At 45.1% G+C, this 17,889-nt stretch overlaps 1 protein-coding gene across 6 annotated transcripts in view; it reads right to left on the reverse strand.

Moving 5' to 3' along the window:
- LOC112255252 (rho GTPase-activating protein 39) overlaps positions 1-17,889 on the reverse strand; it is a 52,976-nt gene that overhangs the window by 24,176 nt on the left and 10,911 nt on the right. For 3 of the 6 annotated variants that reach the window (XM_042324309.1, XM_042324308.1, XM_042324313.1), the window contains exon 2: positions 6,287-7,651. In XM_042324309.1, coding sequence (XP_042180243.1) covers positions 6,287-7,651 — 1,365 coding nt within the window. Of the gene's footprint in view, positions 1-6,286; positions 7,652-15,921; positions 16,001-17,889 lie in introns of those variants that run through there. The other 3 variants (XM_042324312.1, XM_042324311.1, XM_042324310.1) reach the window with 3 other exon arrangements.

Consider the following 17,889-nt stretch of genomic DNA (forward strand, 5'->3'; position numbering starts at 1 on the left):
GTCCTATAGGCCAGGCTCTGAACACAAACACCTCAGAGCTTGGGCCAATGAGATCATTACAATCTGCGTAGAAGAAGGATACAAGACAAAGGTCAATTTCCAACAGTGACCACATGGTTTGACACAAACGTCAGAAACCAACATTGGAGGAATATCCCAATGCAAAAGTGATATACACAATATATATGTATGTATGTGGACACCCCTTCAAATTAGTGGATTCGGCTAGTTCATCCACACCTGTTGCTGACAGGTGTATACAATCGATTACACTGCCATGCAATCTCCATAGACAAACATTGGCAGTAGAATGGCCTTACTGAAGAGCTCAGTGACTTTCAACTTGGCACCGTCATAGGATGTCACCTTTCCAACAAGTCAGTTCATCAAATTTCTGCTCTGCTAGAGCTGCAGCGGTCAACTGTAAGTGCTGTTATTGTGAAGTGGAAAGGTCTAGCAGCAACAACGGCTCAGACACAAAGTGGTAGGCCACACAAGCACACAGAACGGGACCGCCAAGTGCTGAAGCGCGTAAAAATAGTCTGTCCTTGGTTGAAGCACTCACTACCGAGTTCCAAACGGATTCCGGAAGTAACGTCGGCACAAGAACTGTTCGTTGGGAGCTTCATGAAATGGGTTTCCATGGCCGAGCAGCCCCACACAAGCCTAAGATCCCAATGCACAATGTCAAGCATCAGCTGAAGTGATGTAAAGCTCCCCGGCCATGGGACTTTGGAGCAGTGGAAACGAGTTGTCTGGAGTGATCAATCACGCTTCGCCATCTGGCAGTCCAACGGACGAATCTGGGATGAATTGGAATGCCGACTGCGAGCCAGGCCTAATCATCCAACATCAGTGCCCCACCTCACTAATGCTTGTGGCTGAATGGAAGCAAGTCCCCGCAGCAATGTTCCAACATCCAGTGGAAAGCCTAAAGGGGGAACCAATTCCATATTAATGCCCATGGTTTTGTAATGAGATGTTCGATGAGCAGGTGTCCACAGCATACTTTTGGTCATGTAGTCTAGGAACCCCACAACAGAGACAACCCAAGCAGGAGTGGCAGAGCGATGGGGGACCTGCAGGGACACCTCTGAGGTTAAAGACCCAGCTGTCATCATGAGACAGCTGAACGCAACTCCCTGATCTGAGACACTATGTCTACCAGCTGCACATACCACCCACTACCGCCCTACCCTACGCCGTCTCCACACCCAGCTAGGAGGCACTGGGACTGGGGACAGACACCGGGACCCCTGGTTTCCAGACTGTAGGACATGGTGACAGAGAGAGACCATCCCAGTGTGGGGTCAGAGAAAAACGCCTGTGGAATCTGAACTGTGCTTCTACATGTGTTCATATGGAACCAGATACAGCATCAGAACACACTCCTTGGATTACAGTAATACAAATCCCACATCCTCTCAATCACACATCCTCTTAACACTGATCTGGAGGTGCGCCACAGGAGCCACAGAACCAACATGCTCACATTGCTGACTTTCATAGTCGAGGTTAATGGATCCTTTAGGTCAACCGATACGCATGCTTGTCATGCCAGAGACTAGTGCACATGGTGGCACTGGCAGTTTATCAGAGCAATGAAAGGCTTCTCAGCATTGAAATCTGTACATGAAGACATCTAGGTCCAGTAACATGGTAATGCTTAGATCAGGTTTAAAATAAAACCAGAGCTTGGACTTGCTGTTCTAGTTTTAAAAAATGATTTTAAAAAGTAGGTCTGTAATCTAGTTTTTTTGAGGACACCATAAAACTTTTACTTTACAAGGGAGAGAGTGAAAACTGGGACAGAGAGAAAGAGGGATAGAGAGAAAGAAATAAGGACAGTCACAACAAGCACCAGCCACCCAGACCCATTTAACCAGATGCTTAAAGTTCAACGTAGTACTTTTTAACTGGAAAAACGACACAATAAGAGTGACTTCAGTCAACATCTGGCAAGAACTAAGAAATGATCTTACCAAGCCAGGCGCACAGAGATAAAAAAGAGAACAAGTCTTATTCCCAATGTCTTTAAAGCGCTGCTGTTAGTCCCATCCACCGATTGCACAGACAGATGAAAGTGTTAGAGCCTGTGTCAGACCTAGAAACATCCAGTCAACATGTGACTCATTTAAACTCAACTATTTCAACCAGACTCCTCCTCAATGTACTGGTGATATACTTACAATGACTCAGAGTGAGGCCCATGTGATGATAACCAGGTTGGATTTACTTTTGCTTTCATTCGCAGAGCTGAGTAGGGAAGGTTTGAATCTTCGTCAAAATAAGAGACTCAGGGCTTCATTAATTTGGCTACCTAAGGAATAGCGCCTGAAATCTGGATACCATTAGCTATATCTTGACACAGAAAGAATGTCAACATAGAAATGTCTATATAATAGATATCTATTTCATGAGAATCTCTAGGTAGACTTACACACGTTGTGCAATGGCGATTGCGCACCGATCCGTAACAACACGTTTAAAGTGTGTTTGATCTTCGTCTGACTGCCTTGGATTGAATCGTGTTAGTCTTTTGAGTGTAGCTATATCATTAGCGGCTAATGAAAAGGCACATACTATTCTTTTGGTAACTTAGTTCACTATTCACCATACCTTCACTTCCTCTTCAGAGATAGCTCACAGATCAGTTGCCCCTAGTGCCACTTGTGATTAACGGAGGGCCTTTCTTCCTTTTGTGGCCCATTCTAACCCTGGGGCAACCCACAGGATAATGGGTTGCTATGACCCCTATGTGAACCACCCCTAGTCACTACTGGGTTACCTTACAGATCTCTGTCGTGCCTTCAAGTAGGGCACTTCCCCTATAGTTCATCTGTCCCATGGAACTCCAAAACACTACAGGACAAGCTACAGGGCAAGCTAACCCAACTTCTACCCCACATGCATCCCCTTACATACACACACAGGTCATCTGTTCCCCATTCGACCTTACGCAATCAGGGTCAGAGGTCAGAGGGTAGGAGAGTCTTGCTGGTCATGGCGAGGTCCTCCACATGGCTGAGGTTTGAAACCCAGGACCCAGGCAGAGAGCAGGGGCCAGGGGGAAGTGAAGAGACACACAGACAACTATAGGAACAGCAGTCTCCCGTTTAAAACTAACTGGAATACACTTGACCCCAAGCTACCCATGTTATATTCAGCCCCACTCTCCCTTATACACTCACAGCCAAATTGCGGAGCAGTAAGGTGCATTTAACCATTCAGCTATTAAAAACTTTTGGTTTAAAATAGTGCAGTTCCTGCATATTTAGGAGTTGATAATAAATAATAAATGAATAAATAAAGTGGTAACGGGATGCTGGGAACCCCCTCTTTCTAACAAAGGCCATTAAACCAACTGTTTTCCCCATGATTGCAGTATGAATTGTTGTGCATTGACTGCTTGTCAGAATGCATGTTTCTCTCCCTATGGTACTCGCAACTTCAATGTGCCTAGAGAGGAATATTGATCTCACACAGAATGCACAACAACAAATCGACTAGGTAAATAGATCAACTATGGACTTGTCTGAATTTTCTATTCATTACTCATTTATTTTGCAAGGGAGAATTAAACGTGTACTGGTCTAGTATCTTCAAAGTGCGCCCCGGCTGTTCCATATTTGTTTGCGTGGTGGCAATGAGCTTGCAAGGGCGCAGCGCCACAACTAAATGACTGCAGCGGAAACACTGCATCTGTTGTGAAATCCACAATCCAGTACAGAGGTCGTAAGCAAGGTGATCGCCAACCATTTACTGTTTAAAAAGATCAGAATCCCTTACTCTAGTACTTCTGGACATGTTGAGTTTAAGGCATTTTCCTGATTAGCTGTACAGGGTCAGAATACCCAGAAATTCCCAGGCCATGTGATAAGAGTAACAGATTTAACGTGCGGTGCGCGAGCGAGAGAAAAAGCTGTATAAACTAAACAGTGCTTAGGATAACACAGTTTGTGTGTAAACACAGGGTTTCCCAAAGTCGGTCCCGAGTCCCCCTCTGGGTGCTCGTTTTGGTTTTTGCCTTTGTACTACACAGCTGATTCAAATAATCAAAGCTTGATGATGAATTGGTTCATTTGATCAGCTGTGTAGAGCTTGGGCAAAAACCAAAACATGCACCGAGGAGGGGCCCCAGGACAGAGTTTGGGAAACCCTGTGTTAACAGGCAGATAGATATTGTAAGACCACTCCTCCGATGTATTTATAGAACTAAAAGGAAACTGGGATTGGAACAACTGATTGTCAAGTTCTCTCTGAACACTTTTCTCTCAAACGTCATCATCAACTGTTGAAATGCACATGAATTTCTGAACAGATTCAACAAAGTAAGAAAAGGGAACTTGGTCAAACTGAAGTAGACATTATGCACACATAGCTGAATGTCAAGAAACCCCATGTTCAGCATGGAATACATGAATGTCCAGACCACTTCTGTCCTGGAATATAAATGAATGATGCTTCTGTAAAAAGAGCGTACACTTTCCTCAAGACAAATCGTTGAACAAACTAAGGCTATCTGGTGCATCTCTCAATAGAGCACTACATGCCCTACAAAGCCTTCCACACTACTGAACTGGCAGAGCCTTCCACACTACTGAACTGGCAGAGCCTTCCACACTACTGAACTGGCAGAGTTTCTTAAAGGAAAATGTCAACACAATTCTACTTCATACTCATCTCCAGCACCTCCCCAACATCAACATATGTGAAAACTGCAAGATTCTATGCTTTGTATTACAAAAGGAAGATGAGCGTTGAATCGCGGTTTTAACCAATTATGAGTAGGTGTTACATAATAATTGGTTCATGATGTCATTGGAAACAGTTCCTCTATATTTTTTACTCCAAAACATAGAAACGCACCATTTGTATACTGTAGGTTGATGTTGGGGTGGTGCTGGAGAATATGAAGTTGAAAATGTTTGAAATGTCCCTTTGAGCATGACTAGGCTCAGCTATTAATCAGCCAGACAGTGAAGAGAAGAGCACAGGTCCCGAAATGTTCCTCTCCAACCCCAAACATGAAACAAACTCTGTTTTCATCCATTTATTGTTTGTCACATTCCATCTTCTCTCCTCATTGCATGGTGGGATCTAATTACAAGCCCAGAGAGAGAGACCAGTGAAAACCACCATATGGCTAAGTGGGGTGCAAAGCCCAGAAGAGTTTAAGACTCTTCAGCTCCACCCAGAGACATAGATGCCCATTGTTTTGGGGAGACATGGAGACTTCTGGGAAACATTGACTCATTAGGGATGACTGCAGAGTGGTGGAGATTCCTGGGGAGTAAATGCTTCTAAAAAGGATGGAATGTCAAAGAGTCAGGCAGGCTCAGCAATGGGTGAGCAATTAGTTCCCCTTCTACCTTACGCAATCAGGGTCAGAGTGTAGGATAGTCCTTCTGACCCCAGCGAGGTGAGGTCCTCCACGTGGCTGAGGATTGATGCCCAGGACCCAGGTAGAGAGCAGAAGGGCCAGGGGGAAGTGAAGAAACACAGACAACTCTAGGGTCCCCTGTTAATTAAGAACTAACTGGAATGTAGAAGTTCTGTATGTTATTACCCAAGAACAGACAACACTCCTTTCCTCTGAAATGTTATTAAAGGGGACCTCAGTCATGTTTTGTCTACGGTGGTATGGCTTCCCCCACCAAAGACCCCCATTGGTCTTTGATGGCAAGGGGCCTCGTGTTGTTTTAGGAAAAATAAATGAGCGTATATGGGGCTGGAGTAGAGCGTAGCAGCAGTGAGCAGCACACAGGGGCACTGAGACAGCACTAGTGGCCATGGGCCAGGGGAAATAGAGCTGGCATGTGTGGAATCTGCCTCTCAAGGGGAGATGCTGGTTTGGATTCTGCCACCGCGCTGAGCACACGATAGGGTCTTTGAATGGCCCTTACTGTTAGGTGCCTTTCTACCAACGTGAAGGGAGAGGGGAATGTCATGCACTTTATGACTGCACCAGTCTTCACATTTGGTAGCAATTGCTTTAAAATGGTTGCGGTGTGATTCACAGAGAAAATTATGAAAACGTGGTGCATGTGGAATGTCAGGATAAGTGAGAGTGAAAATAAAGGAGTCCGAGGTAGCCTTACTTGTCAAATGGTCTCATGCCCAAAGCATTTTAAAGTCAGTATGCCACAATGGGATAACAAATAAGTTTTTGCTATTACCATATGGCCTCATTACTGAAACATGATTCTCTAATAGTTCAATCCAACCATGTCCTCCCTATCAACAGTAATTTGGTTCAATAGCAAAACAAAGAGATCAGACGTACCTCAGTGACTCCTTGCTTTCGTCCGAGCTGTTGTCTCCCTGAGCTGGTCTGCTGTCCACCACTGTGTCTGAAGTCTCTCTCTCGCTTGGGGTCTCAGGGGTTCTGGGGACAGGCTTACTATCCTCTGGACGAGGGGTGCGGTGTCCCTGGCTGCCTGTACTCCCCAGGCTTCCTGGTTCATGGTGCTCTGGGAGAGGGGTGCAGTGTCCCTGGCTGTCTGTACTCCCCAGGCTTCCTGCTCCATAATGCTCTGGATGAGGGGTGCGGTGTCCCTGGCTGTCTGTACTCCCCGCTCCATAATGCTCTGGATGAGGGGTGCGGTGTCCCTGGCTGTCTGTACTGCCCAGGCGTCCTGGTTCATGGTGCTCTGGACGAGGGGTGCGGTGTCCCTGGCTGTCTGTACTGCCCAGGCGTCCTGGTTCATGGTGCTCTGGACGAGGGGTGCGGTGTCCCTGGCTGTCTGTACTGCCCAGGCGTCCTGGTTCATGGTGCTCTGGACAAGGGGTATGGTGTCCCTGGCTGTCTGTACTCCCCGCTCCATAATGCTCTGGACGAGGGGTGCGGTGTCGCTGGCTGCCTGTACTTCCCAGGCTTCCTGGTTCATGGTGCTCTGGACGAGGGGTGCGGTGTCCCTGGCTGTCTGTACTCCCCGCTCCATAATGCTCTGGACGAGGGGTACGGTGTCCCTGGCTGTCTGTACTCCCCGCTCCATAATGCTCTGCAAGAGGGGTGCGGTGTCGCTGGCTACCTGTACTCCCCAGGCTTCCTGGTTCATGGTGCTCTGGACGAGGGGTGCGGTGTCCCTGGCTGTCTGTACTCCCCACTCCATAATGCTCTGGATGAGGGACGCGGTGTCCCTGGCTGTCTGTACTCCCCGCTCCATAATGCTCTGGACGAGGGGTGCGGTGTCGCTGGCTGCCTGTACTCCCCAGGCTTCCTGTTTCATGGTGCTCTGGATGAGGGGTGCGGTGTCCCTGGCTGTCTGTACTCCCCGCTCCATAATGCTCTGGACGAGGGGTGCGGTGTCCCTGGCTGCCTGTACTCCCCAGTCTACCTGTTCCAGGCTCCCTGTCCCTCTCTCCAGTTCCCCCGGCCCGCTTGGCCTCAGAGCAGCGCTTCATAGCCTGTAGCTGGGAGAGGGGAACTATGTCGCCCCCTTGGGGTCGGTGCCAGACAGTCTGGCGTCCTACGGAGTTGTAGTAGTAGAAGCGGCCGCTCTGGGGGTCAAATAGCTCCCACCACTGGTTGCCGTCAGCCTGACGAACGGGAGCGCCTAAGGGAGGGTCCCAGCCGCATTCGCCAGTGGCCAGGTTCACATACATGCGCTCCCGAGAGCGTGGCTCCAGGATCTCCACCCAATCTGGACTAAAAAACAGACACAGAAAATAATGTTGTTAGGACTGAGAGTAACGAGAAAAACAGCTTTGATGCGATTAATAACAAAACACTTTGTTCAGTATGGAAATCCTACTGATATGACCATCCCTGTTAAATGCTTATCCGATAACCTGCACACAAGTCAAAAATGTACTACAAAGCAAACACCCTTACACGACCCATATGTATAGTGAATGTTTGTGACCACAACACGTGTCCATCTGTGTGTGAGTGCTATAGAATGCTGGTTCAGCAGTGATGTCATCCCTCTGGTGGGTTGAGGAGCAGCGGGAGTAGCTCTGTGCGTCTGTGATCTGACTAAGGGACAGGTGGACCCGCTCTGTACGGCACTAGGACCACAGCCGGCAGGCCTGGAGAGCACCATCCGAGCCAACAGCACCACACAGGGCATGGCATGAGGATCATTAGCAGCTAACTCAGCAGAACACAGAGGGCTGGGAAGGGGCGGGGAGGCGTTTGAGACTGGCCCACATACACACACACAGACAGGGTACAGAGGAATGTGTCATTGAGAAAGGGGGCAACCTGTCAGATTGAGGAGATACATTTGGGTCATGTTTCCCTTTGAGAAATCCCTTATATGGTCTCTTTTGATCTAGTTCTCTGATGCAGAGCAACTTCAAGTGTGCCAATGAATCCATGAGGGACCCACAGCCAGCCTGTCGTGTCCTTATAGTCGGCTGAGAACCCGGTTCGGGGCTAGGTTGGGGAGGCAGGAGGTAGAGACAGGGCATTGGAGAAGAACCTCAGGAGGCTGAAAATATTTGGCATGGGCCCTCAGATCTTCAAAAGTTATACAGCTGAACCATTGAGAGCATCTTGACTGGGTGCATCACTGCTTGGTATTGCAACTGCTTGGCATCCGACCGCAAGGTGCTACAGAGGGTAGTGCGTACGGACCAAAATAAGAATTTGTTCTTAACTGACTTGCCTAGTTAAATAAAGGTAAAATAAAAATAAACTCCCTATCCCCCAGTAGCGATGATTGATTGTATAGTTTTACCATAATCCGGCCTCAAACTCTCTCTGACCTGTTTGACTTAGCTCTGATTGGTTGCCATGTCAGTTGCTAGGGTGCCGGACACTGTTCGGACTCTCCAGGTCACACTTCTCAGTCTCCTCCAAGCAGTTGCGGAGAGAGCAGAAAACTCCTACACCTATGCCCTACTCAACACAACTGGACTTCTGTGGACTGGGATGGTGTGCGTGCACAAAGGGAGTTGCATGACATGTATATTGTTCTCCAAAGTTAGTTGTATTGTATGTTTACTTTGTTATGTAATGTGTGCAGGTAGCATATACATTTATCAACCAGGTCATTCAAGATTAAAGTAGAATTGGACGTCTATCCATGTCCTGAGGAAGTCGGGAAGGAGCAACAGTGAGCACTATTACCATCAAGTAGGCTTGGGTTTTGCTAGGGTGTTGTGGACAGGGGTGGTGGATGGGCGTACTCCCATGACTCTGGATCAGAAGGTTGCGCGTTCGATCCTAGTCCTGGACACAGGTTAGTAATTTTTGGTTTTAACCGTTTCCCAAACCTTAACTATTCAGAATGAGTGCCTAAACTTAATCCTTAACTTCAAAATTTTGAGAAATTGAATGATACCGAGCAGCAAGAGCAACAAAAATTATTCCAAATGTGACGTTTGAAGAACGTGGATGGTCTAATTCTGCAGTGAGACGGAGGTTGTTGACATGTATACATTGTTTCTATTGTTAAAAGCTGTTGCTCTATTTGTGCTATTAGTTATTGCATTGTGTAAAGTGTGTTCATTACCTCTGTTTCTGTCCATTAGAGAACCACAACCATTCCAGTACATCCCCATGTACCTGAATGTTTGTGTGTGTAAATAAAGTTCCTGTGTGTGTTAACACTTGGGTTGCTTTATTCCCCTTTAACTGGGGGGCGGTGTCAGTGGTTGACAGACCAGTAAATGCATAGAGCCTGGTTTTTTTTTCTTCAAGTGTACTCCCAGATCATCATGGACGAGAGTATTTGACCATTTCCCTACAATTTGGGACACATGGCCAGAGAACATGTGGTGAAGGGGGGGAGCAGGGTGTCTGGCACGGGCCACAGTACACAACACATGCCCAACACATGCCACCCGTACCCCCAGCCTCAAAATAGCCTCAGAAGAGAAGAATACCAGCCAAGTCGACAGGACTGCCTTTGCATTGGGCATAAAGCTCAGTGGAAACTATCTGTATGCGTTCCCCTCGTCACTGCCAGGTTAACATCCAGGGGGACAGGGGCCCTCCACATGATCCCTGCCTGTGTGGTGTCAGTGTGAATGTTTCTGCTGTCTGTTGGGAGACCATCTGCCTCCCACTCTGAACAAGGACACATAATTCCCTGTCACAGCTTACATGACTGTAATTAAAATGACCCACCTCTTCAAGAAGAGAGACGAATAAATCTAACTTAGCCCTGTTTTCTTTGAGCATCTGCAGTCAAAGAATGTAAGAGTCCACATACATCATTATGTGAGAGAGAGAATGAGTGTGTGAGCTAGAGAGAGAGAAAGACAGAGACAGACAATGTAAACATGTTTCACATGCAAATAAAGCCTCTTTGAATTGAGAGAGTTTGATGTGATGAGGGATAGGCATGATGGGGGGGGGTGTTTACAAGTCTAGCTAATCACAAAAGAGAATTCCTGCAGTGAGGCGCCATGGATAGTTTCAGTCGAGGAGGGGATGACTTTTATACTGATGGATCAAAAGCTTAATGGGCGGGAAGCGGGTGGAAATAGAGGGACAGTCAAAAGAGAGACATGAGCAGTCAATAGTCCTATCCCACACACCCACTCCTCAGCCTCCCTCCCACTGCTTCCAGTCTCCCAAGGAGGCATTACCTTACAGCAGCAAGCAGAGTAGTGGGGGTGTGTGTAGCATAGGACTATTGACTGCTTATGCCTCCAGTTTGACTGTCACAATATTATCTTTGCTCTAGTCAGTTGTACCTGCACCAAAACGCCAGTATTTTTCCTTTCAAGCTTGTTCTTCATATTTTTTAAATAGTAAGCCAATTTGTTTTCTTATGGCTCTCTTCCCCTCTGCAGCAGACATGGTGAGCAATGTGCTTGGAACATCGAATCGCAATAAAAAAAATAGTATCGGCACGTACGTATCGTGACAATATCGCAATGTGAGGTCCCTGGCAATTCCCAGCCCTAAAACAGAGCACTTCACTTTGGATTCAACCCTGTCAAAGTCACGTTTTTGGCATTACATTATTGTAATGAGAGAGAAAAAAAATCTGAAAGAGAAAACACAGCCAGCAGCGGAGAGATTTTGTGAACACGTGCATAAGACACCACCATGTAAACGTGCTGACAGGAAACCGGGCGTTAAAGGTCATGTGCATAGGCCATAGTTAGATGTGTAGGAGCAGTGTGGGGTACAGTGGATGCATAATGGACTTTCCACCAGGGTAAATAAACAGTAGGATACAAAGTGGAACCAGCATCTCGCTGACAGCTGCTGATAAGCAGGAAGATGGACTGGCGGTCAGGTATTGGAATTCTTGGAAGATGTATTCTGGGAACTCTTATACAAGATTAACACCCTCCCGATATCTAACTATGTGATGTGTAACATCACCCAGCCACTCAAGTTCACTGTGCAGAGTAGAGATCGACCCTCTTTCAAATGGTTGGTGAGATAGGGTTGAACTGTTACAGTGTTACTCGATGGTCAAACTAATCTGTTCCACTAGAGCCAGTCGCTGAGTTAGAAGTGTGAAAATGCAGTTGGCATACTCAATAGAAAATCACTGGGCAAAAAGGGCCCATAATCAGGGATATCTTCACGATATTTTTTGATATTCTAGAGAATACAGATAATTTCCAATACATATTGAGTTTTGTAGATATGCACCATATCCTGACAAATTCTGAATCCACATGTGTCTTTTAGACATATGATACTGGGATTACTCATGGGCATTTCCTACAGCAGGATGTGCTCATTAGATATCCGGAGGCAGGCCTATGTGAACGTCTTATTTTCTCTATATGATGACAAATCACGGCCGGTTAGGGATCCCGAGTGGCGCAGCGGTCTAAGGCACTGCATCTCAGTGCTAGAGGCGTCACTACAGACCGTGGTTCGATTCCAGGCTGTATCACAACCGGCCGTGATTGGGAGTCCCATAGGGTGGCCCACAATTGGCCCAGCATCGTACGGGTTAGGGTTTGGCCGGTGAAGGCCGTCATTGTAAATAAGAATTTGTTCTTAACTGACTCGCCTTGTTAAATAAAGGTTCAATACAAAAATGAACTGACAGTAGGTCTACATAGTGTATGCTCTTGAGTGACGGCCACATCAGGATCTTGATATGCTAAATAAGGACAATTTGTGATTGCATTTTTTTTTTTTCAGAAATAAAATGTTTGCCTTTCCATGTCTTGTATAGCCTACTACTGAATATGGTGCAAATGTAGGCTCAGATATGTCAACGTCATGTGAAGAAGCAGGATGATTTCCAGTGCCTGAACAGGTCAAATAATTTGGGCTCTAGACATTTCATAATTTGGATTTAGCCCATTTTTGATCAGACATACAGTACGAGGAGGAATATTACGTATGTAAGGATATCTATTGAAATGCTTTTTTGTTGAGAATATTATAACTCTTTCAGGAGTTATAATATTCTACAAATATGTAAGCTGGAGCAAGCGCATCAGGGGAACGTATCTCACCCCAGTGATCTCCCTGGACTCATACGGTAGCAGGGAGATTTGAGGTCCGGATTGGATGCATGTAGAAACGGTCCCATTACAGAGAATATCCTAGCTCTGTATATGAAATAAGGAAATGGGTATCTGGAGCATGTCTACTCCTTACAGTATATCTATAAAATGTCAGATATCCAGAAATGTATAGGTAAAGATATTCCCTGATATTTACCCTTTTCACCCAGTGTAATGTTTACAAATGGTTTGGAATGCAGTCCGCATAACTCCAGTAACGTTGAAAACACTACTATAAATGTTTTATAATTATCTGAAATGAAGTCTTTATACATGTGCTCGTGTGACTCATTTTTTATTGTTTAATTTTTATTTCACCTTTATTTAACCAGGTAGGCAAGTTGAGAACAAGTTCTCATTTACAATTGTAACCTGGCCAAGATAAAGCAAAGCAGTTCGACACAAACAACAGAGTTACACATGGAGTAAAACAAACATACAGTCAATAATAGAGTAGAAAAATAAGTCTATATACAATGTGAGCAAATGAGGTGAGATAAGGGAGGTAAAGGCTAAAAAAAAGGCCATGGTGGCGAAGTAAATACAATATAGCAAGTAAAACACTGGAATGTTAGATTTGCAGCGGAAGAATGTGCAAAGTAGAAATAAAAATCATGGGGTGCAAAGGAGCAAAATAAATAAATACAGTAGGGGAAGAGGTAGTTGTTTGGGCTAAATTATAGATGGGCTATGTACAGGTGCAGTAATCTGTGAGCTGCTCTGACAGCTGGTGCTTAAAGCTAGTGAGGGAGATAAGTGTTTCCAGTTTCAGAGATGTTTGTAGTTCGTTCCAGTCATTGGCAGCAGAGAACTGGAAGGAGAGGTGGCCAAGGGAAGAATTGGTTTTGGGGGTGACCAGAGAGATATACCTGCTGGAGCGTGTGCTACAGGTGGGTGCTGCTATGGTGACCAGCGAGCTGAGATAAGGGGGTCTTTACCTAGCAGGGTCTTGTAGATGACCTGGAGCCAGTGGGTTTGGCGACGAGTATGAAGCGAGGGCCAGCCAACAAGAGTGTACAGGTCTCAGTGGTGGGTAGTACATGGGGATTTGGTGACAAAACAGATGGCACTGTGATAGACCGCATCCAATTTATTGAGTAGGGTATTGGAGGCTATTTTGTAAATGACATCGCCAAAGTCGAGGATCGGTAGGATGGTCAGTTTTACGAGGGTATGTTTGGCAGCATGAGTGAAGGATGCTTTGCTGCGAAATAGGAAGCCAATTCTAGATTTAACTTTGGATTGGAGATGTTTGATGTGAGTCTGGAAGGAGAGCTTACAGTCTAATCAGACACCTAGGTATTTGTATTTGTCCACATATTCTAAGTCAGAACCGTCCAGAGTAGTGATGCTGGACGGGCGAGCAGGTGCAGGCAGCGATCGGTTGAAGAACATGCGTTTAGTTTTACTTGTATTTAAGAGCAGTTGGAGGCCATGGAAGGAGAGTTGTATGGCATTGAAGCTCGTCTGGAGGGTTGTTAACACAGTGTCCAAAGAAGGGCCAGAAGTATACAGAAGGGTGTCGTCTGCGTAGAGGTGGATCAGAGACTCACCATCAGCAAGAGCGACATCATTGATGTATACAGAGAAGAGAGTTGGCCCAAGAATTGAACCCTATGGCACCCCATAGAGACTGCCAGAGGCCCGGACAACAGGCCCTCCGATTTGACACACTGAACTCTATCAGAGAAGTAGTTGGTGAACCAGGCGAGGAAATCATTTGAGAAACCAAGGCTATCGAGTCTGCCGATGAGGATGTGGTGATTGACAGAGTCGAAAGCCTTGGCCAGGTCAATTAATACAGCCGCACAGTATTGTTTCTTATCAATGGCGGTTAAGATATCGTTTAGGACCTTGAGTGTGGCTGAGGTGCACCCATGACCAGCTCTGAAACCAGATTGCGGTGGGATTCGAAATGGTCGGTAATCTGTTTGTTGACTTGGCTTTCGAAGACCTTAGAAAGGCAGGGTAGGATAGATATAGGTCTGTAGCAGTTTGGGTCAAGAGTGTTCCCCCCCTTTGAAGAGGGGGATGACCGCAGCTGCTTTTCAATCTTTGGGAATCTCAGACGACACGAAAGAGAGGTTGAACAGGCTAGTAATAGGGGTTGCAACAATTTCGGCAGATAATTTTTAGAAAGAAAGGGTCCAGATTGTCTAGCCCAGCTGATTTGTAGGGGTCCAGATTTTGCAGCTCTTTCAGAACATCAGCTGAGTGGATTTGGGAGAAGGAGAAATGGGGAAGGCAGGGTACAGTGCAGTTGACCGGGATAGGGCTAGCCAGGTGTAAAGCATGACCAGCTGTAGAAAAATGCTTATTGAAATATGTGAAGCATAGACATAATACACCTACTATGCCACAGGTAAGACAGTGCTTAAGATAAATTGCCAACATATATCCTAATACTGGTGTTTGGTTCTTATTATTTTCTAGATCTGATAACACATTCACACTCTCTCCATGGAAGGCACACGGGCTCTTTATCTCCAATCTGGGTCAAGGAGACATCTATGCACCAAGTGGTTATTCTAGGACAACAAAAAATACTCAAAAACACCTCCCCAAACAGAAAACACGACAGAGCATTGCAACAAGACCAACATAAACATACGCACACTCTCCTCCATCCTGTTTCTCCTAGCCACTATGTGTCAGACGTCTCATTCTCAATAATAACTTCATCCACAACCCACAATTTACAGTTGTCCCAAAATAACTTGATGTTGAATGGCGTTTCCCGAGAAGGCAGAACAGCATTCTACTCATGGAATCTGCTCCATTGTTTTAAAACAACCCAAAGTATAGATGACAGTTTTCCCAGCAGTGAAAAACATAGGAGTGGACATTGCATTGTCTGAAAATAGGGCAACACCGTTCTGTCATTGTTTAGTTTTGGCTTTCAATCAAATTCAAATTCCAGTATAGCTCAAATCGATTCCCTCAAAGATAAACTATTGTGAAAAAAGGTTTTCCTCCAAGTACCTCAGCCACAATGAAGTGAAGAGACAGGAGACTATAGCCCTGTACAGAACACTGTCTCTAACAGGAGACATACAAGTTGATGTAAAGACAGATGGTCTAAAGGCTGAAGAACAGAAATCTAAACCAATGGGGAATAAATGCATGTGTATATCTAAATTCATTGGAAATAGGACTAAAGCCATCAGTGACCAACTTAAAAACAGCCATTTAACGTTTACTGCCCTCGTAAACCAACATCTAACCTCGCCTAACAACAGGTTATTCAGGGAGACTCTGCCCTGTCTCCTGAGGACCAGCCCAGGCTAATGTTTCAAACATGGGCTGTCATTTAGCTAACCTAGCACTCCATCCACCAGTGCCAAACTAAGTCAGCCTGAGTGTATTTACAGACCTACTATTTCCTATCTGAAGACATAAAATATTCTTTCTGCTCAGATACTGGTTTTATAAATAACAAACTCAGCTAAATTCAGAGTTAAAATCCTCCTTACTCACCTTGCAAAACAGGTTACTGAGGTCCTTTGGAAATGTGTCAGAGGCTGGAATCAGACAATATAAAGACAACAAACCTTCTTCTATAAGCCATCCAGCCCAGTCGTGCGAGCAGCGGCATACACCTCAAAAGAAAAAGGCCACCTTCTGTTTGATTATGTGTTACGTTCAAAGTCTATACAGCATAGCTGCCAGGCAACCTGCTTATCCAAATATTGTAAAACATAATGTGTTGTAAAGACAGACAGTGTGCTTTACTCGACAGTAGCCCCATTAGCAGTAGGGATGTGATAACAAATTGACAATTTATCTTAAATGCTTAAACTGCCCTTTTTTTAATTAGTTTTCCTTTAAGACAATAACAAAAACAGAAATTGTCATGTGAAATCAATGCAGAATATGATCCTATTGCGTATGGTGGTCCTATTGCATAGGATCGCTAGTGGGCAATGAAGTTCTATATACTGAATCTCAAAGCGAACACTTGGCCCATAAGCAAGTGGCCACTCGAGTCTTCAAGAGATTTGGCGAAAATTAACATTGAGATGATGTGCACCTGATGTCCCAACTGCCACATCAATATTCCAAAATCAAAATCCATTTGCGCACATTGTCTCCCATGACATGTCTTGTGCATGACTTACTCACTATTAAAATACAGGCACTGGGGCAGACAGCATATACTCTGATAAACAGTGAGAAAGTTAGCTAGCTTCACTGACAAACACAGGGATGGAATGTCTAAGAATGTTAGGCAGTGCACCAATAAACAGTATGTAGTTTGTCACTTAATTACGATAGTTTGACAGCTTGCTGATGAAATTGTAGACGTGTTTCTAGCAGTCAGTCCATACTTTAGCATGTTTCCAAAGTACTAATCGCTGGCACCAATAGGTTGTAATGTTGGGTCAGCTAAAATCCCAGCGCAGCAGCCGACTCGAAACTGTACTAACTCAGGGTAGAGCCGTCTGTTCACTGCATTTCTCTGCCATTTTTCCAACATGCCGATACTGTGCCAGCACTTTATATTTGTGGCAAATAATTTGAAAGATGCATATCTCCTACTACCATTACAGAATTGTTGCGTTAGTTTTTTTATTTTATTTGTATTTTTCCCTTAGTGATGATGATCGGGACCTGCTTGTGGTAACTGCACTGGGATTTTGTGGAAGAAAGTTTTTCTGATTAAGATTAACATTAACGTCCAAATTTTGTTTAAACGTTCACACCCCAAATTAGCAGTGTGTAATTCAGACTGTAGCATGTCCCCTTTAGTGTATAGTGTATGCTAGAGTTAGGGGCCCCCAGAACACACAGCATATCAATGTATCTGCAATGAACACAAGGGAGCTAACAGCTTAAGTAAACCAAGATGATGTATGTATGGATGTCAGGTGTAGGCTTATGGCCATTTATTACATTTAGAGTGATGTTTGATTAAAGTTCTAACACCTAGCCACTAGGCTTGGACGGTATCCAGGTTGTCATACCGACCTTGTTCTATCCTGGGATATTCAGTAATACCAGCACTGAACACAAGGAGCGCTATTTTAAGCAATGCAATCCCATAGCAAATGCTAGCTAAATGTTAACGAATGCATGAAAACATTTTTATAAAGTTGACAAACAATTTCCAAGGACAGACATCCCAGCTCATAAAAGGTATACAAGTATCTCAAAAATGTTACTCAAAGTTTGCTGCATGCACAAAACAAATATTGGCTTTTGATCAAGGAGGGAATTCTCTGCTGTTGTTACCAAGAGGAGCTTGATTGCAAGAAGCTAACCACTTAGCTAGCTAAGAAGTTAGTAAACCAAATGGATAACTGCACAGCATTTAGCGCATTTTAGACAGTTAACTTAATAGTTCTAAGATATCAAACAGTGAGTGACTCACAAGGCTCTGGTCTCTCGTGGTTGTGTGCTTGTAAACTAACTACATGTGACTGGGGACTACCGATAAGCTTCAAA

This window comes from Oncorhynchus tshawytscha, linkage group LG07 (assembly GCF_018296145.1).
Source record: "Oncorhynchus tshawytscha isolate Ot180627B linkage group LG07, Otsh_v2.0, whole genome shotgun sequence".
NCBI classification, from domain to species: Eukaryota; Metazoa; Chordata; class Actinopteri; order Salmoniformes; family Salmonidae; genus Oncorhynchus; species Oncorhynchus tshawytscha.